Source organism: Leptonychotes weddellii, chromosome 6, assembly GCF_054177405.1.
Source record: "Leptonychotes weddellii isolate Sample4059 chromosome 6, ASM5417740v2, whole genome shotgun sequence".
Classification (NCBI taxonomy): domain Eukaryota; kingdom Metazoa; phylum Chordata; class Mammalia; order Carnivora; family Phocidae; genus Leptonychotes; species Leptonychotes weddellii.
The window spans coordinates 13,014,823-13,036,033 of NC_138374.1; the positions used below are offsets into that span (position 1 = coordinate 13,014,823).

Genomic DNA, 21,211 nt, shown 5'->3' on the forward strand with positions numbered 1-21,211 from the left:
TTGTGCATATGTGGGTGTGTGTCTGGTAAGTAGACAGCTACAAAGCAGATTCTGTTTGTAGGGGGTGGGGGCACAGCAGAGGCTGTCTTGGCTGGGTCTGATGGAAAGTGAGGCTCAGGGTTATAGAGTCGCAGGTAGAGACTGGAAATGATCTTTCTCTGGTCTTTGCTCCACTTAAGTCTAGTATCATGCTTTTTTTCTCTGCCCCTGAGATCACATCACTCTTTGGGTTTTAACTCTCACCTCTGGGTAAAAGACTTTGGAATCTCTTCTTCCAGCTCTAGACTGCCCACTGAGCTTCAAGAGGCAAATATCCAATAGACTGCCCGAACCTCACTGGTCCAAAATGTAACTCATTCTCCAGGATCCGCAATCAAATTTTCTTGACAAGAGGGTCATTATTCTTCCTGTGACTCATGTATAGGATCTCAGGACAGTTTATGATGTTTATCATGTCAATTTTCTATTATCATACTCATGCTCATGCTCTGGCTCAGGCTAGTTCCGTGAGTCTGATCCAAACTGCATTATGGTTTTCTAGCACTCTCAAATAGAACTTTCTGTGATGGTGGAAATATCCTGTATTTGCACTGCCCAAAATGGTAGCCACTAGCCCGCATGGGGCTACTGAGCACTTGATATGTGGTTGGTGCAGCTGAAAAACTGAATCTTTAATTTTATTTAGTTTTAATACCCACATAGCTCATGGTTACCGTGTTGGGTGGCTTGGTACTAAATGGTCTGGCAATCACCTGCAGGCTCTCCCAGCTCCAGTCAAGAAGGCGCATTGCAGCCAGGGTAAATATCTTAAAGCCTCTTTAAAAACTCCCAGTGGGGCCTCCTGGCTCACAGGATGAAGTCCAAAGTCTCCAGGAAGGAGTTACAGAATTTGTCTCTAAACTACTTTTCTAACTCACTCCATATTTGAGGACTTCCTCTCTGTCCCCCGTCTAACTCAGCATGTTGTATTCATCAGATGTACTCTGCAGGCTCTCTCCTGTCTGCATTTGCCCACGCCAGTTCATCTGTCACTTCCCTATGTGTCTCTGCTTACGCAAACCCTGCCCACCCTGCGGGACACACCTCAAACAGGTGTGTTCCTCAAAGCCTTTTCTGGCTCCCGTCTCACCCCCAAGGGGAAGGTAAGCCCTTCCTCACCACGCTCCCAGATTCTTTTGTTTGTATCTTATGTAACAGATCGTAATTTGTGCTGCAACAGAGGTTAATTGTTTACATATCCCATTTTTCCCTACTATAATAAATTTAGGATACTGTCTTGTTTAATTAATTTAATACATAATAGGTACTGTTGCTTGTTCAGTCTTACATGTGGAAGGCTCTCAATTAATATATTAATCGAAAGAAGTATCAAATCAAGCTCATATGAAACAACAGATTCAGAGCAATCTTTATATTTAAGTACTAGGACAAATAATATGACAATAAAATCTGGCTCACAATGCTAAAAAGAAATATCAGCCTTTAAATCAGTAGTTTATGCCAGAGTAAGTTACTGAACCTAGGTCTTCTCTATCTATAGCTACATGTTCTATTTTAGAATAACCTATGTGTGAAGGCAGCAAGTTAGCTTACCTGATAGACTTTGGGATTATGTCTAGTGTAGAGCAGAAAGCGAGTGTTTATCTCCTCTGGAGACCAGGGCAAACCTGCCAACTGTCTCGACAAAGTCCCGGTCCATGGTAAACCGTCTTTAAAGCACCCCACCCTTTCATAGCAAACTTCTTTTCCTGCAGCAAAAAGATGGAGTGTCAGTATTGTAGGAACCAGGCCCAGAGAGAGGCTATGTTTCCCACCATAAGGGTTCATTGAAATAGGTCTTTAAGTTAAGCAAGTCTGGCTCAAGGAGACTCTCTTTAAAAAATGCTCTCCTCTCCCCTTCCTCCACCACCCTCCTCATATAATTTATGACCATGACTTTGTAGATCAGTGTTGCAGAGGAGAGCATAGGGGCTTTGGAATCAGACATTCCTGGCTTTGGACAATTCTTTTACCTTTTATGAGTCTCTGCTTCCTCCTCTGCAAAGTGGAGTTAATCCCACTTACCTTACAGCCTTGATAGGAAGAGTAAATGAACCATTACACTGGACAGCCCTTGTGAATGGGCCTGGACATAAGAGGGATACTGTGTGTTCCCTGAATTCCTGCCTTTTCTTACGAGACTGAAGGTTTTTAATGAAAGGGACCTTGGAGTCCCCAGAGCCTAGCACTATGCCTGACACCCAGTAGGAGTCCATCACAGGTCTCCTGAGAGTACAGATGACAGCAAGGTTCCATTCAGTTGTAACCAAGTCTCTTCTTTCTGGAGCTCACCTCACTCATCTCTACAATGAGAAGCTTTGGGGAAACTGAGTCTTAATGTTTCTGCCATCCACTGACTTTCATTTATCTTTTCAACAAGGCCTTTCTTTTTCATTTAATAGTCGAAGACAACTTCATTTCCTACTGTTTTATGGAGGAATAATTTAATTTATTCAATTATAATTATTATTATTTGTTCAATTTATTATTTAATTATGTATTCAATTTATTATTACTTATTAAATTGGTTTTCATTTATTCATTTTATGATTATTCATTAGTAGTGGCTAGAGCTGTTCAAAGACTCGAATTTGAGGGTTTTCTTTTATCACTTACCAAAATATGGTGAATCAGTCTTTGACTTTCAAGTCCACCAGATTTTACTTTAAAATTTTAGGAGATATTGCATTTTCTCCATTTCCTAGCAATGAGGTTCCACAATATATATAAAGAGAGGATAGGGAATTAAGTTTTTTAATCAGAGAAATGTTTATACATTGAAAAGAAACTGTACAGATGAGCAACATCCCCTGCTCACCCCCAAACCCAGCCCTCTCCCCAGAGGTGACAGTTATTCTGGTGGTTACCCCAATATCTATATATTACGTGCTTACACTGTCAAGTTTTGATTTATTAACTTTAGTCACACATAATCTATTAACTTGCTGCAATAATAAATGAGGATTTAACCCACCTATTTTTGGGATCAGCCAGGGTCAGGGCAAGAAAAAAAATCACACCAGTTATCTTAACTGTGAGAGTTTAATACAACGAATTGTCATCAATCAGGTATTGGAGAACTGAAGGCAAAAAGGGGACCATGTAGGAGCTCCCAGGTGACAACTGCAGGGAGCAGCTACTTGCAGGGGGCTGGAGGGTGACACAGAAGAGGTTCGTTAATTCAAATAGGGAAACTTGGAGGAAGGGCTGCTAGACCTGGGGAGGCGTGCTGCCTCCAGAGCTGGGGCTCAGTCCCTGAAGAGGGGTGCTAGCTGGCTAGTGCTGACATCTTTGAGTGGGCACCATGCGCCTGGTTCTGGGAGTTTTAGAACAACTGCGAACTGGAGCCACCTCCTGTTACTGGATGATCGTTCATGCAGGGGTGAAAAGTCATTGCTGCAAAAACACGGACAGGAACCAGGAGCCAACAAGAAGGAACACCTCCCTTTTCCATCCTGTTGCCTCAGTGTCCCTCTGGTGTCCCCACTGACAGTGCTTCTCTGGGAGTGGTTGAACAGGGTGAGCAGTGGTTGAGCATCCCAGCACCAGCCAGGCAAGGGCTGACCCAAAGCTGGGGGACAACAGCTCCTACAGGACAGTGCTCTCCACACTCTCAAATCCTCCTCCTCTACAGTCAATAACACTGTTTTTAGCTCATTTATCGGCTTCCGTTGTAAACTTAAATAGTAATCTTCTATTTTTTTTTTAAGAGAAAGAGAGAGAGCATGGGGGCGAGAGGGGCAGAGGGAGAGGGAGAGAGAGAATCTTAAGCAGTCTCCAATGCCCAGCATGGAGCCCAACACAAGGCTCGATCTCATGACGTCAGCCAAAATCAAGAGTCGGATGCTTCAGCAAGGGAGCCACCCCAGGCACCCCAGTAATCTTTTATTTTTTGATCCATACCTCCTACTCCTCATAACTTGACTCCCTACCTTTGCAAGACAAGGTTTAAGCCATGTTGCCTGTCTTCTTCCCTTCCATCTTCCAAGGCCTCCCAGCCACACTTTGACTTTCAGACCGTCAAAGTTGATAACATTCAGACTTTGTTCTATAATCATAATTAAGTCTTTCATGTTTTGTCTGTAGGCTGGCTCCGAAAAATTGAATGTCAATAAACAGAAACATATTATTATGACTAAATAAATATTTTTCCTTTCAGAGCCAGCTAGCATGCTATAATTACATTTCCTTGTCTGCACTTCATTATTCAGTTACCCATTCCCTTCAAAGGAGAATATTCAAATGAATTATCTTTTCATAGACATGAATTGCTCAAGATCAGTGTCATTTTAGTTTCCTCCATATTTGGATTATGCTTTTCTTGTGCCGTTTTCATTTTCCTGGATTCTCTGGTTGCCTTTGTTTTCTCTTGTTGCAAGAGTAAACATGTGCCCTCTTCAATATATCCCTAGTACAGTGCAGCTCCTCAATCAATATTTCTCCTGCCTGGAATCTATTCTGTCTTTTTCTGTTGAAGCACACATATATCCAGTTCTGATTTGGACCAGTGAGTTTACATTTGGATTGTGCCTTTTTCTAAAAGATGTATTTATTTGAGAGAGAGAACATGGTGGGGAGGGGCAGAGGGAGAGGGAGAATCTCAAGCAGACTGCGCTGAGCATGAACCTGACACAGGGCTCCATCTCACCACCCTGAGATCACGACCTGAGCTGAAATCAAGAGTCAGATGACTTACCCAGCTAAGCCACCCAGGTGCCCCTGGATCATGCTTTTCTAATACAACCTTCTGTTTTTTTCCTAGAATGTCCAGCTGCCTTTGTTTTTTGCATTGCATGGCTTCCCCCCCAACACACAAATTCTTAACTACATCATTCAGTCTATGGAAGTGAGTTTGGATTTCAAAATGAAGATTGTTGTAAATACTGTCTATTTTCAATGTTTGTAACTTATCAGGGTTATTGGTCACCGTGCCCTTTTTCATAAGGAAATACCCACTGAAGGAGCATAAAGTTAGAAGAAACTACATGTGATGAAGGAGACTGATCAACATCATAAGGTATTAAAGCCATTTAGAAAAAAAAATGGAAAGATTAATAGTTCTCTAAAAATAATATGTTTGCTATAAAATCAGTAAGTTGATATTGGGCCAATAACTTAAATGGCCAATATAAAACAAAGAATATAGTTTTAAAATGGTAGCCTTGAAGATATTATGCAGCCACTGAAAATGTTTACAGAGATTTGTAGTGCAGTTTGTAATGAAAGTGAGAATGATACAGTGTTAGGGGGGAAGGCAGGTAGCAGAGGTATGTATGGTTTTATTTAAAATGCATGGGGAAAAATAAAATTTAAAGGAAGTACATCAAAATATTAACAGTGGTGAGAACACAGTTTTTATTTTCTTTACCCTTATCTATGGCCTTAAAATTTCAATGATTAATAATAATTACTTCTATAATAAAAAAAATTACAACAGAAAAAAAAAGAGTACTTCTCCAAATTATGTCCAGTGCGGCTGCTTTGTCTTATTTATAATAATTAAAACAGCAAAACAGACTGAGCCCTAAGTGTCACGTATGTGAGGAAATGGAGAATTAGAAAAAGTAATCACTCTTGCCCAATGTGTCATTGCTATTAAGTGGTAGTTGGAAAAAAAAAAATGAACCATCAAGCAGCTCATTCTATCACTAAGTAGAATCGGGAGGTACATTAATTAATTAGCTTTTGCTAGGTTATGCTCTGGTAACCAAGAACCTCCAAATCTCCTTGGCTTACCAAAATTAAGGTTTATTTCTCATTCTTGTTATATTTTGGCTGCAATAGTTTTAGGTTGGCTGTGGCTCTGATTTACCGGTCCTCTTCTTCCAACATCTAAGCTAAGGAGACCCTTGTTCAGAACTTGTTGCTCTTGGGGCAGAGGGAAAGGGGGTGATGGCTGAACCCTGCAAAGGCTCTTCCCACAGGCATTCAGACTTGGACTGCTCTCAGCACGTCCTGTGGCCAAAGGTGGGGTTGTGGAGTCCTCTTCCGGGGACTGGGAGTAAGTAGTGGGGGACAGTAATACAGTCTGCCATGGAAAGGTATGCGGGTTTACATTTTTATAAGTGCCACCAGAAGGAAAACCTTTTATCATTTAAATCTGCATTTCTTGAATTACTTACACACTTGAATATCTTGTGCATTTCTGGCCCTTTGCACATCTGTGGGTGAGATCTTTGTGTCCTATGCACATTTTTCTAAAGTTTGCTTTTTTCTTACTTATTTGTAAAAACTCTTCGAAAAGTGGAGAGATTTGCTCCTTTCCAGTCAGATATTGAGAAAAGATATTCTAGTTTGCTGTTTATATTTTGGTTTTATAGAAGTTTCACATTTTATTCAATAAAATGATCAATCTTCTCCTTTATGGTTTTGGGGTTTCATCTTATTTAGAAAAGCTTTTCTTACTTCAAGATAATGAATAATTTCACTCTGTTTTCTTTTATACTTTTCTTGTTTCACTCTTTTACTTTAAATGTTTATTGATCTGAGATTTATTCTGGTGTAAAGAGTAAGATTTTCATCTAGAATTTCAATTCTCTTGGCCTGAATTTATACAAAGTATAATCATTTTAATTTCTTCTATACCTGTGGTTTTTTCCCTTTGTTTATTTAAATCTGTCAGCATGGTTTTCTATTTCTTGAGTTTTATTAAGCAACCACCACACATATTTACCAATTATTTTGCCTTTCTCCCATTTTTCTAATGCATTAACCTCCGTTTATTTTTATTAAGGAAATTCTTCCTTCAATGTTACTTGTTCTTTTTCTAATTTCTTCAATTCTTGAGTCATTATATTTTGATATATTCTGCAATTGAAGTGTTTTATTTCCTCTTTGACCTAAAAGTTCTTTAAAAGAGCATTTGAAATATAGCACATTAAATGAAGCTAGGTTTAATTGGCTAAGAAATCATATAAAGTTGGCATATCAGTTCATATTTTCTTAATTTCCGCTTTCTAAATGAGTCATTTCTCTATCTTATTGTGAGCAGCCTTTTCCAATGACAAAAAAAATCTTGAAAATAGATTCATTAATTTATTCAAGAAATATTTATTTGAGTGCCTATTAGGCGCCAGATATTGTTCTCAGCACTGGGGATTCAACAGTGGGAGAAATAATCCTAGCCCTCATGGAGTAGAGTCTAGTGGGGCTGTGGGAACAATATATAAGTAAATAAAATGAAGGTGCATGTGTGTTTATTTCACACATGTTTACTCTTCAAATAGGAGCAGTTTACTATTCAAATAGGGTGGCCAAGGAAGATCTCACCAAAGTAGGCGGCATTTTTTTTTTCTTAAGTAGGCTCCATGCCCAGTGTGGAGCTCAACATGGGGCTTGAACTCATGACCCTGAGCTCAAGACCTGAGCTGAGATCAAGAGTCAGATGCTTAACTACTGAGCCATCCAGGTGCCCCCCAAATAAGAGGCATCTGAATCCATAGCTAAAGGGGGTAAGTAGCAAACCGTGGGGAATTCTAGGCAGAGAGAAGGGAACGTACCAGCCTCTGAGGGAAGGAGCATCCTTAGCGTGACAGAGGAATTATGAGGAGACCACCCTGACCAGAGTTGAGGGAACAGTGGGGAGAGACAGGTCCACAACACCTGATTTTGCAGTTTCAAAAATCTAAAACTCTTTGGGAAAAAGAAGTGGAGTGTTGACTTTTTCATTCATTTGTTTTTCAATTTGCAACAGACTCATTTGGCAGCAAAGACTGACCTAAGGCTATAAATATATATACTTGTTATTCTACTTAATAGGAGTATTCTTAGATTTTACTAGAGAAATATCCGTGTGGTTGTTTACAGGGTGCTGCCCCAGAATTCCTCTCGGGGTTTGTATTTTCCAGTGTACTTACCATAGTCCCTTTCTAAAATAAAATAAAATAAAATTGGAATTCCAGAACACATGTGGCCCCAGGGGGTTGAATAAGGGATGGCAGACAAGTAGCAGGGGATGGTGTTTAGAGAGGTTACAGAGGACTAAAGCATGCAGTGCTTGGCAGATCATTGGAAGGACTTTGGCATTTCCTCCGAGGTGAGGGGGAGAGCCATTGGGGGGCCTTGAGCAGAAAAGTGATGCAGACTGACTTAGGTTGGCTTTTGTTTTGAGAATAGATTGAAGCAGGAGAAGGGAGGAGGCAGAGAGACCAGCTGGGAGGCTACTGTAGTCAACTAGACAAGAGACAATGGTGTCCAAAAGGTTAAGGTGATAGCAGGGTGGGTGGTGAGAAGTGGTCAGGTTCTGGATAAATTGTGAAGGAGGATCCAAAAGAATTTACTAATTAACTGGCAGGGAGGTGTGATGGAAAAGTTGAGGATGATGTTGAGGTTTTTAGATGAAGTTCCTGGAAGACTGGAGTTGCCATTGATTAGGATGGAGAAACTCTAGAAGGGACAGATTTGGGAGTAGAATCAAGAGCTCAGCTCTGGATATGTAGCTTTTATATGAATTAGACACATCGTGGAGATGCCACAGAAACAGTTGGATGTGAAACTGGACTTCTAGGGAGAAGTTCAGCTGGAGACAGGAACTTGGAAGTCTTAAACACAAAGTTGGTATTTGATGTCATGAATATAGATAAGATCACCAAGGGAGTGATGACAGGAAAAGAAGAGGGATGATCTAAGGATGGAGTCCTAGGACACTCCATCATTAAAACATCAGGAAGATGAAAGGATGAGCAAACAAGACTGCCAAGAAGTCACTGAAGAAGAAGGAAGAAATCCAGAAGAGCGTGGCATCCTAGAAGCCAACTTAAAAAAACCTGCTGCCAGGGGAGGGGGCAATCGAGAATACCAAATACTGCTAAGTCTAAATGGATGAGGATGGAGAATTAACCACGGCTTTGTCACCATGGGAGTGACTGGTGACCGTCACAAGTGTAGTTTCTGGAGTGAAAGCCTGATTGGAGTGAGTTCAAGAAAGAAGGGGAAGAGAAGTAAGAAACCCTATGTACAAAACTCAGAAGTGGGAGTTTTAAAGATGGGTGAAATAACACATTTGTGTGCTGCTGGGAATGTCCCAGAAGAGAGAAAGAAAATTGGTGAGGCAGGAGAAATAGAAAAGAGTACTGTTGAGTAGAGTCCTTGAGCAGGTAAGAGGAGATAGGGAATAATACATACATAGGGGGAAGGGCTGGCCTTTGTTGGAACAAGAACAGCTTATCTCTTGTGAGAGAGAAAGAAGGCAGAATGTATGGGCAAGTGCACTCAGGTAGCTGGACAGATGTGGTACTGGGAGCTCCGGGAAGGCCTCTTCTCTGTTTCCATTTTTCTTACTGAAAAAGGAATCCAGGCCATCAGCCGAGTGGGGGTGAGCAGGGAGGTGTTGGAGGTTTCAGTGGAGGGGAGAAGAATGAAACAACCCAGGAGCCCTGGCAAATGAATGGACAAGGGGAGAGGAGTAAGATGGCTTGGTGGCTTTAGGGTCCGCTTCAGCTTGGTAACCATGAATTCACAGTGAGACAATCATCATGCTATGTGTTTTTTCCAGGCACATTCAGCTGCCCATTCAGCTGCACAAAGGAGATGAAGAGTTGGATTTAACCAGGGTTGTGGTCAAGCCAAGTGAAGCAAGAGCAGCAGAGAGAAGGCCAATGTGTACGCTAAGGAGTGATTATGATGGACCATGGGATTTAAGCTAAGTAAGGAGGGAACTGAGGAGAGAGTTAGCTGTCAAAGAAATTTTAAAAAGCAGGTAGTAATATGGAATTTAGATTATTTATATATATACATATATATGTGTATATATATATTTCTATGGCACCATATATGGTCATTACAGAGCCGCCATAATTAAAAATCTGAGTCTCCATCACCTCTGTATTATTACCTATATTGGCATCTATTAAATTTGTAGCAAGGTCCATTGGGGTTCAGTTCTCTGGTAGCTGCCATTTTACAATTTATGTTTAATTCGATAAGCCTTCAAACAGAAATCACTCCCTACCGAAAAACACACATTTCTGATGGGCGTAGGGAAGCCTTGTCAGTCACAGCTGTGTCTCCAGAGCTTAACCCAGTGCCCCGCACATAGTAGGTGATTTTATTTGTTGATGAAATAAAACAGATTAGTATCCTTGTTCAGAGAGCATTTTGAAGGGTGGGCTGTGAGTAGAGATGGCAAAGAGGAACTGAACTCTGGAAGGAGGAGAGACCACCTGAGAAAAGAAGGCGTCAGATAAAGGAAAAGAGACCAGGGTGGACTTCTCTCACTCAATTCTGCTTTGGAGCTCATCAGTCTAACCACTTCCAACATTCAAATCAGGCCTGTTTTGTGCCCCTTCCTGGAATATACTACAACAAACAATAGCTCCATCCACTCTTATCCCATAGTAAAAAGCTGGAGGGCAGGGACTAAAAACACGGAAATTCTTTGATTCTATTTTCTTTAAAACATATCAGCTAACTTTTGTTGTGCTTTAGGAGGTAAAAACAAACAAACAAAAAACCAAAACCAAAAAAAAGGAGGTTAAAAACAGAAAACCAACTACTACATAGGAGATGCATAAGGATGTAAAGAGCACAAGTCAGTGAGTGTTGAGTTAGTGTGTAAGAAATGTTCACAGACCAAAGTCCCTTCCCAAAATCAAGATCCAAATAGAAAAAATCAACTTGGAAGTTCCAATCAGCATTAATTATTCATTCATTCATTCATTCATTCATTCATTCATTATCTACAGTGAATCAGGTATTGAAATAAAAAACATGAATGTATTTTTTCATTTACTGCTACATACTTATCTTAGAAGTGAAGAAATTAAGACTCTAACAGATAAGTTACTTGACCAAGTTCATAAGGCTAATAAGTACAGAGCTGGGAACCTGGTATAAGACCATCCAGCAACTTTTATATTATTGGAAATAGTTTCTTATATACTCATCAGATTTAGTATTACTAAGTTGATGCATTTCCCTTAGATACTTTTATGACAAGTAAATCAAAATATAAACAGAGCCAGTATTTCAAAGCCCATGTCAATCACATTTTGGATGTAACTATACCCCCTATTTTTAAGGAATTAAATTATGAGTCTTACCTGTTGATATGTCAAAGAATAAGAGTGCAGCAATCCAAAATGCAAGCATCTAAGTTGATTTTAAAAATCACATCAATTCTTCTTGAAGGTTTTTACTGATAAAGTCACCTTACTATAAAATATTAAGTAATTTTCTTCAAAGTGATACCATTCAACATCTAAATTCTAGGTCCAGAAGAGCATGGAGTTCACACCACCTTTAATCCCTATGCCCTGTAAAGTAATGTGCCATAGCCCACACTCCTAGCTCCACGTTAAGAGATTTAATCAGCAGGGCGTGCCTTCCACTAGGTGATTGGTAATTAAAACTTCTGAGGTTTTGCTGTTTCATCATTAGCAATATTTTGATTAAGCGCAAACTGAGTCACTCTTGAAAGTTATTTTAAGGCTTTGGAATGGTAGATAGCAAACATTTAAAAGGCACAGTTTTTCCAAATCAGGATTATGCATTTTGAGTATTCTTTCCCTCACACATTTCTGAGAGCAAACATTTGCTTACTACAAACAGACCCTCCTAAGATATTATGAATTGAAAAAGAACGTGGCTAATAATGACTAACCTGCCCATTACAAGGGGGCAATATAATGTAGTACTGTCATCTAGAGCCCAATCACCTGGGTCCAAATTCTGGCTCTGCCACTTATTAGTAGTGACCCTGGGCTAGTAAGCCTCAGCTGCACCTCTCCTCACTTGTAAAATGGGGATAATCAATGTTCCTACCTCATAGGGTCACTTAGGTGATTGAATTACTTATTATATGAATAGCACCTGGTAGATAGTACTATACTGAGTTGATTTTATTAGTTATTTTTCCACTATGTTAATGGTTATGAGAACAAATTTATGTCCACATATAGCTAGATACACCCTTACGTCATGGTACATAGGCTTCATAATGACATTTAATGTAATGCAAACCTGCCTTGTTGGCTACTACATTCACTTAAAGCGGTTGAGTTCACAGATATCCTCAGTCAGTTTCTCCATTTTCAAATGTTCATAGAAGATGGCTGAAAGTATTTCTTGGTTTTGCTTAATTTTTTCCTCTCACCATAACAACATTAAGATTTTCACATACTTATGAAGCATTCAGCCCTTTCATACAAATCTTCTTACATTATGAAATGGTCAGACAAAGGAGAGATTATGACCAAGAGCAGTTGCAAGTCTTGGGGGCTTTCTTTGGTTGAACTGTTTCCTGGAAGTGGCAGCGGCCAGCCCCCCCGGCAGGCAGGCAAGCAGACACGCAAGAGCTCGAGAATGGGCTCTTCAGCAGCATGGAGCTGTATGCCTAGCACGCTGAGTGGCCAGCAGCTATGCCATGGAAAAGGCACATTCTAGAAGCTTCGCCAGTTGCCACCGGTCATTTTCCCAAGAATCCATGTTTTCAGCCACACAGGCAGGATCCACATGAATCACAGAATCATCAGCAGCTCCTCTCCGAAGACAACTCTTACTCATGTCTGCATCCCAAGGGACAAGCCCAATGCCTGGAATTTAGCAAGTGCTTACAAACAGTTTTAAATGAAAAAATACAAAGCTCTACAATCATAATATAGGGACTTTTTCTTAAACCACGCTCTCTTCCATGTTTTCACAGCACTTTTCAATGAATCTGCTATAGCACTCAGCATGTTATAGAATGGTTAGGCATTTACCTGTTCATCTCCTCCCCTAGACCGAACTGTTCGGAGACAGGACTGGTTTTTGTTCATCTCTGGGCCCTCAGGATCTAGCAATAGATCTCTCACAGCAGATACAGGGTCAATATTTGTTGATAGAAAAAAAAAGTAGCATTAATTTTCATTGATCTCACATCATTTGAGGACATTCTTACTCGAGAGAGAATATGATTCTAAGAGTGGAAGTCTCATTATACTTTAACAATTATATTTAACAATCATCAGATACTGGTGACTCCATCGCTGCTTGCTGAAATCATGGCCGTTCTGCCCCAAAAAACGTCACATAGAGCAGTTAACAGTAGCTCTTAAAAGTTCATCATGAAATCAAAGCTCCACTTATATGTGCCAGCCCTACGGCACACCAAAATGAGGAAAAACAGCAAATCAGTTGAATTCTTGATTCAAGAATAGAGAATAATTTAATTAATTTTGTCCCCGACATGATAAATTATTTTTAGGATTTAGTACAGCAGAGAACCTTTAAAGATGTCATGACAGATATTTCAGTATTAATGTCAGAACCCTGAAGAATATGGCTGTAATCTAAAAAATCACTTTTTAGACTATTTCTTAATGCATGGCATTTTAAATTATCCAAGATTTCAAGGAGGCCAGGATTTCGTCATGGCCATTTTGGTGAAGCAAAGAAAGAGTGAAGTACAAAGACAAATACCTAAGTAATCTCAGCAAACCAAATACTTAAGTGGCTACTACATGCCAGGCACAATTCGAGTTTCTAGTGATACATCCATGAATAAAAGACAATAAAGACTCTGCCCTCTTGAATAGGACAATGGGGAAGGCAGCCAATAAACACAGTAAACAAGTAAGATAGAAATTCTTACTCTAGATAGAATATGATTCTAAGAGTGGAAGACTCATTATACTTTAACAATTATATTTAACGATCATCAGATACTGGTGACTTATAGGGTATGGGGAAAGGTGGTTCAAATACTATGGGGCGGGGGAGAAAGCAGAGTAAAGCAGATTGGGGAATCTGGGATTTGTTTGGAGGAGAGGGTTGCTATTAAGTTTGAATAGTCCAGGGAGGTCTCACTGAGAAAGGTGATGTTTGAGCAAAGACTACTGGCGGAGGTGAGGGAGGTAACCATGTGACACTCCAGAGAGAGGAACAGGTGGTCCTCCTGTCTTTGAGGAAGAGCAAAAAGGTCACTATGGCAAGAACAGAGGAAGAAGAGTAGGGGATGAAGTCACAGAAGCACTTGGGGGCCAGAGTGGGTAAGGCTTTATTGGTCATTGTAACAACTGCTGCTTTTCGTCTCAGGAAAATGGAAGCCATTGGAGGGAGGGCTCTGAGCCGAGGAGACCTGGTCTGACTGTGGTTGTAACAGGGTCTTTCCGGCAGCTCTGCTACCATGAGGTTGAAGTAGGGCAAGGGCAGAAGCACTTTTTTTCCCCCCTCCTTTCCGTTCTGGTCCTTTTATTTTTGTAGTAAACTCTCTGGAGGGGGCTGGTGGGGGTTGTGGGGAGCTGGTGGGGAGGGGGCCCTCTTGGGCGGGGCCTGGAGGCGGGGTTATTGGCCCGAGCTCCCTGTTCCCAGGGGGCCTTGGTGGGGAGGGTGTCAGGACGGGGACTGACCGCACGGGGGCGTGGGTGGGCGGGAGAGGCTGGGCGCCATATTGCACTTTGGGAGTGGGGCCAGCCTCCTAGATAGGAGGCTATTTCAGTAATCCAGGGGAGAGATGATGATGGTTTGGACCAAGAGGGTGCCAAGAGAGGTGGTGGGAAGTGGATCGACTCAGGATACGGTCTGACGGTAGAGCCAACAGGGTTTCCTTTCTTACCATGTCTATTCTTCGACTTAGCTCTTGAAGGATGCAATGATATAGGAAGGTCTTCAGTTTGTTTTGCAGATCTACTCCCTTTTTTCCTGCTTTATTCTTGAATAACACATTTTCTCTCATGAGCATCATCAGAATAATTCTTACCATGCTTGAAAGGACAAAAATATTTTAATGAATTTATTTAGCTTGATTGGTTTAAGGAATGTAATTTTTCTGCAAATTTTTAGAAATGTGTTTCTAAAACAGATGATGCTTCCTGGAGGAGTCTATCTCTGTAGTAAGGCTTTATTTGTATGCACATTTTGTAATAATACACCACTTGTAGGCAGACATAAAACAAGCATCTCATGTGAAAGAATAACCTCTACCAAGGAAATATTGCAAACTATTACTTTGTGAACTCTAGACTGTAATTAGAGAGTCATCACATACTTGTTAAATTATACACAGTAAAAATATACATTGCATCAACACAATTCATTATAATTACAAGTTAACTCTAGAAGGCTACTTGAAGTTTCGAAGTAGTAGTACACTTTGCATAATAGTAATGTACTATATATATTAGGATGTGTATTAAAATTACACTTGAAAATTTAAAATTAAATTTTCCCACATTCAGGAAAGAAATTGGAATATATGGAAAAAAATACCACTGTCAAAGAGGCAAGGGGAGAGGTTAGGAGGATTTATATTAGCAGTTCATGTATGAGACTTCAACACAGTTTGAAAAAGCCTAAGTTCTAGAAGCAGACTCTAGAAGGAATAGAGTAGCATGGTGATTTAGAGCCTGGACTTCAGAGCTGGATCTGGGTTAATGGCCAGCCAGGACCTCTTCCGCTGTGTGATTGCTGGCAACTTAACCTCTCTGAGCCTCAGATTCCCTGTGCACACTGGTTAAAAAATTAAGTCCCATAACTTACCTGCACCAACTTTATTTGAATGTTAATAAGTTTGCCTTTTCTCCTTTATCTAAACTATTCATTTCTTTCCTTCCCTTCCTCCCCTTAGCTTTCTTTATTAATTGACAAATAAAATTGTATATGTTTAAAGTGTACAGTGTGATGATTTGCTATACATACATTGTGGAATGACTACCACACTCAAGGGATGTTGCAGTGTTCTTGGGAAGATGGAATGAGCAAATGTGCATAAAGAGCTTGGCCTACATGAGGCATCCAGCACGCAGTAAATGGCAGCTGTAACAACAATTAACTATCTTCTTAGGTCCAACCCAGTCTCCTGTTATGGGTGGGGTGGTACGTAACAAATGCTACTTGTCCAAACCAGCCCAGGAGGAAGGCAGGACTGGAAAGGAGGGTCATCCATGGGTAAGTCTGCCTTCTGTGGGTGCATGGTGACAACAGGAAATCTGTATGTGGACAGCTTGTGTAATTACGAAGGAAATGTGGGCCCAACAGAAATGAACCGCAGGGAGAGAGAGAGAGAGAGTCATGGGAAACAGGTTCATTAGGAGGCGTGATGAAGTAGCTAGATATGGTGAGGAGAGGGATGATTATTGGGTGAGGATGGCAGGAAGAGAACAAGCATGCCCAAGGACAGGGAACAGGAAGGTGACTTATAGGTTAGAAAGCAGAGGGAGGAGACCTGATTTGCTTCAGGAGGGACTGAATGTGTTCCTGGGATGTTCTCGTTCCGTGAGCAACAGGTTTTTCTGTCATATACTTCCACCCATCACAAGGAAAACCAGAGCTTAAGTAGATTAGTGTAAATCCAGCCAAACACATTTTAAAACAACTCAAATGCTCATCTGTGAAAGGACTTCCCACGAGTTTCTGGGCTCCCTACGAGTAGGACAAGTACTCTCAGGGCCCTGGCAGGGGGAGTCACAGCTGTTTCACCTTGCTAAGGTATTTAGACCCCATTTGCCTATGTCTCTGTCTACTCTGGCTCCCTTTCCATCACCCTTCGCCTTGTACGGTGGTGCTGGAGTGGCCTTGGGCATTTCTGGGGCTCAGCTGAGGGAGAAATTTAGGAAACACTTTGTAAGTGCCTGACTCTGCTGTTTGATGCTTGGCTGCTGACAGGTTTCAAGCCTCACCCTAACCTCCTTCCTTTCTGCCTTACATCTGCTAACCTGATAAGAAAGCTGAGTCTTCCTTTTTTTTGGCATGAGTGGCAAGTCCAAACAGGGAATCCCGTGCACATGCTTGTGGGAGCCCTCGCCTCAGCCCCACCTCCTAAGCACCATAAAGCCCCCAAGCCAGTGTCTTCTCTCTCTAGTCGTTTTTTTAGACCAGCATGGGTGTCTGCCCCGCTTTCCCAGAGATGCATGAGGTAAGTAATATGAGCCTATTTTGTTCTCACAAGTACCCTACAAGGTTGATAGTTTATTCCAGTTTTTATTCAGGTAAGAAAGTTGAAGTTAAAGAGGTTAAAAAAGTAAACCCCAAGATAATTATGAAAATTGAGCTAGGGTTTGAATGCAGTAAAACTCCTAAACACCGCATTGTCTCACTGTAGCCTCCCAAATGGTTGGTCCTCCCTGTCCTCTCTGCTGTATTCCCTTCTTCCCGGCTCTGGAAACACACATCCCACTTTCCAGTTCCCTGAAATTGCCTGTTTTCCCACCTATTTTTATGGATTCTCTGGTTCCATTGCCGGTGGCTTTTCAATTTTTTTTCTTATTCCTCAAATACCATTACTCCCCAACATTCTTCTCCTTTCCTTACACTGTAGATACCTAGATATTTCCATCTGTGGCAAGAGCCTTCCCTCCTATGACTTCACCTTTTGTCTCTACGTGAGAAACTTCCCTCCATCCTCTTTCCGAAGCTTCTGGACCCAGCAATACCAACTGTCTTCTGGATATTTCTAGCTGGGTGTTTTAAACAAATCATAAAGTCATCCCATCCAGGTTCTAAGAAACTCTCCTCTCCGCAGAGCTCTTCCTCACACCTCCCCAGTTCCTATTGTAGGAGCTGCTATTCTTTGAGTCATGAGCTGGAAACATCCACAGCATCTCTGATGCTCTCAAGGGCCCTATTGATTCTTCTTCTATGGTGTCTCCTTTGTTCATTTCCTGTGAGACTCACTGTCATGATCCCTGCTCAGGACTCCATCTCTTGCCTGAAATTTTGCTCCTCTTTCCCTATCTGTTTATCCTAGGTGTTATTTACAGACCAACCATCTTGAATCATAACTCTGATCACATTCCCCCCAAATGTCTCTGTTGAATGAAGCTCAAACTACTTGCCTTGGATAAAGGACCTCCTTGTCCTCTCCTCAATTTAGCTTTTGAGCCTTCAAGTCCACACCCCTCTATACCCATTGCTCTTGTCGACTTGCTGAGGTTTGGGTTTCTGCTGGTTCTTTAACCTCAATGGCCCTTTCCCACCCTTCTTTACATGCTAAACACCCCTCATAATTCAAGGCCCAGTTCAAGTGTGACAGTCTCTTTCCTGAATATTTCTCCCGATTCCCCTCAGTCATATAAGCTTTCTCATTTCTGAATACCCATTTAACTTGTATTATTTTTATTCTTATAACTTTTAATTTTATTATTCCATTTTAAATTTTTTTTCTTTTGTCTGTTCACCTTTGATCCCCCTTCACCCATTTCTCCCACCCCCACCTCTGGCAACCACCAGTCTGTTCTCTGTATCCATGAACTTGATTTTTTCTTTTTTTCTTGATTCCCCATACAAAAGAGATCATATGGTATTTGTCTTTCTCTGACTTATTTCACTTAAGCATAATGCCCCCGAGGCCCACCCATGTTGCTGCAAATGGCAAGGTTTCATTCTTTTTTATGGCTAAATAATATGCCGTTGCGTGTATGCATGGGTGTGTGTACCACAATTTCTTTATTCATTTATTCACTGACGGACACTTAGGTTGTTTCCATGTCTTGGTTATTGCGAAAAATGCAAATAATTATTTTTATCCTTCTTATAACTTAAAAAAATCTCATTTATTTTTTCATCCCCATTATTAAATTGTAATGAGGTACATTGTAATGTACTAAATTCAAGGCCAAGGATATATATTTGCATGCTTGTTATGATACCTGATTAGTACAGTTTTTTGCTAAAACACAGATCTGATCATTTTATTCCTCTGCTTGTCTATGAGATAAAGCCTGAGCTCGTCAGCATGTGATGCACGGCCTTTCTCACACCCCCCCCCCCTTGGGTTTCTCCCACCACACCTCACTCTAAGTGCCCATCAAGCAGAACCACTTACGGCACTGCAACAAGCTCAAGCTCATCAAGCCTATGCCTCTGCACTTTCATTTGAACTATTTTTGCAACACTATTCCCCTCCCTCCTCTACAGGGTAAAATCCTAGTCTTTCCTCCAGATCCACCTCAGGTATTACCGACTCTGTAAAAGCATCCTCAACCTTTAAACTGGAAATTATCACTTACTCTGGGCTCCCCCATACTTTAGACACATGTCTAATTTTGATGCTATTGATTATAATGAGTGACATGTTGGACTGTCTCACCTGACCTCTCCTTAAAGATAAGGAAATCAATGCCTCATAGTCATCTTTGTGTTCCTCGGTACCAGGCAAGGGGCCTGCCACTTGGTGAACACTCAGTACTTCTAGAACAGATACGTGAGTAAATAAATGAGTGAAAGAATGAAGGAAAGAAGTAGTCTAAATAAATATTGAATGGACTCGTCTTGATTTTGCTAAACATATAAAAAAATAGAATTCTTGTCGATGGTCCAAATTTCTATTATAGCCTTCAACAACTTATGGAAAGGAGACAACTCTATGAGTTTATTCATTCCATTCTTCATGTTTTCTAGTACACGTAGGCTTTTAAAAAAAATCAACTGCAGGTCTGGTTTCCATCCTCTGAAATCCAAGGATTACCGTTATGTATTGTTCTCTTTGATATACTAAAATAGGTAGATGTATCCTAATACAAAAAATGTATATATTCCCACAACAAATAGTTGCAAGAATTCAACTTTGGTACTGATGATCATTTATCTCTAATTGGGCTAAATCTTGATTATTTCATTAAATTGCTCAATGTTATTTATTTATGCATATTTCCACAATGTCTAGTTGCCATCTTAATGAATTTAAATTTTCTGAGGAAAAGATGACTTGGGGGTAACTTGAAGACAATTGGGTTTTCTCTTTTCACAGGAGACCCGGTATTGGGGTTGTTATAGACAGAATGGCATGCTGCTGTTTGAGGTTTATTGAATACATATCCCTAAGCTCCTATGTGATAAATCACAAAACACATCTTAACCAAAGCACTTATTTCCCTCTGGCAGACTTTAAGCTTTACACGACAGTACATGATATAGAAAAGACAACTCAACTTGACATCTGAAGAGAGTTGTGTGAGAAGGCTCTCGGGACACAGAGGGATACATAGAAATGAACAGTCTTGGTCTCTACTTCTGACACGAACACTAGCTAGCTATGATCTAGGCCAATAGACACTTTCTGAGTTTAATTTCCTTGTCTATAAAATGAAGAATTTGAACTTTGTGATCTAAGGTCCTTTGCAGATCTAAAGCAGTCTAAGCTTTGAATTGTAAGGAGCACATTCATAGATCCTTGAGTAAGCTCGTCTTGTGAGAAAAAAAAAAAAAACTTGACAAATTTGTCTTCCTCTCACAGTCATGCTTTGACCATAAAAACCATCCTAAAGTGTGATTATTTCTTGCCATCCACGCTGACTCAGTGTTTATCATCGTCAGGTGGCGTGACTTTTGGCACCACCCAGAAAGGAGCTCTTGGGGCAGGATATCATTAAGTAATTTTTTTTTTTAAAGATTTTATTTATTTATTTAACAGAGAGATAGCGAGAGCAAGAACACAAGCAGGGGGAGTGGGAGAGGGAGAAGCAGGTTTCCCGCCAAGCAGGGAGCCCGATGCGGGACTCGATCCCAGGACCTTGGGATCATGACCTGAGCCGAAGGCAGACGCTTAACGACTGAGCCACCCAGGCGCCCTATCATTAAGTAATTTTAAGAATGAAGAACGAATGACTTGAATTTCAACTAAAAAACCCCCAAAGACTCAGTATGTCTTGATGAATAAAGGGATTGATTTAGGTTTAGTCAAACCTTAGACCTTGCAGTGGCATAAGGAAAATTAACACCACTGTTATTTTAAAAGAACAGGAACCGAAATCAGCTTTCTCCCCCCATTGTGGAAGAGGATAAGGGAAGCAATAACAAGGAGCCAAATACTTTTAATCTCTACCATAAGCATGAAATCCCACCTTTGGGCTGGGTCTCCAAAGAAAGAAACAGGATCAGCTGACAGAACAGAAGAGCTCAATTTAAAGGGGAACTTTCTAATAAGTAGACATTGTCCCCAAGTAGGAACTCCTTAATTGATTACTTCAATAATATATTTGAGAACCGTTATTACAGGGAAAGCACTTGTTATAAACAGGATATTAGGGATTTAAGTATTGAATCTGCCCTCAAGGAGACTATAGTCTAGTAGAAATCATATGACATGTACATAAAAAACCCTAAAACCAGATAGAAGGTAAAATTTATGAACTGAGTAGAAAGGTAATAAATCCAATGTCAGTGGCAATGTTCAAGGAGAGGCTGCATGACTGTTTGGGGTGACGTAAGAGAGATTTATACATTCGGTAGGAAATTAAACTACATGACCTTCAAGATC

General features: G+C 40.6%; 2 protein-coding genes across 2 annotated transcripts in view; both read right to left on the reverse strand.

Annotated features, from left to right (window-relative positions):
* PNLIPRP3 (pancreatic lipase related protein 3) overlaps positions 1 to 2,255 on the reverse strand; it is a 23,997-nt gene extending 21,742 nt beyond the window's left edge. The window contains exons 1-2 of the mRNA XM_081823062.1: positions 2,177 to 2,255; positions 1,594 to 1,748 (exon numbers count right to left, since the gene is read on the reverse strand). Of these exons, the coding sequence (XP_081679188.1) occupies positions 1,594 to 1,748; positions 2,177 to 2,255 (234 nt within the window). The remainder of the gene's footprint in view (positions 1 to 1,593; positions 1,749 to 2,176) is intronic.
* A 10,138-nt stretch (positions 2,256 to 12,393) lies between these two features.
* Positions 12,394 to 21,211, reverse strand: part of CCDC172 (coiled-coil domain containing 172) — an 81,229-nt gene continuing 72,411 nt past the window's right edge. Inside the window, exon 11 of the mRNA XM_081823064.1 lies at positions 12,394 to 12,569. Coding sequence (XP_081679190.1) covers positions 12,394 to 12,569 — 176 coding nt within the window. The remainder of the gene's footprint in view (positions 12,570 to 21,211) is intronic.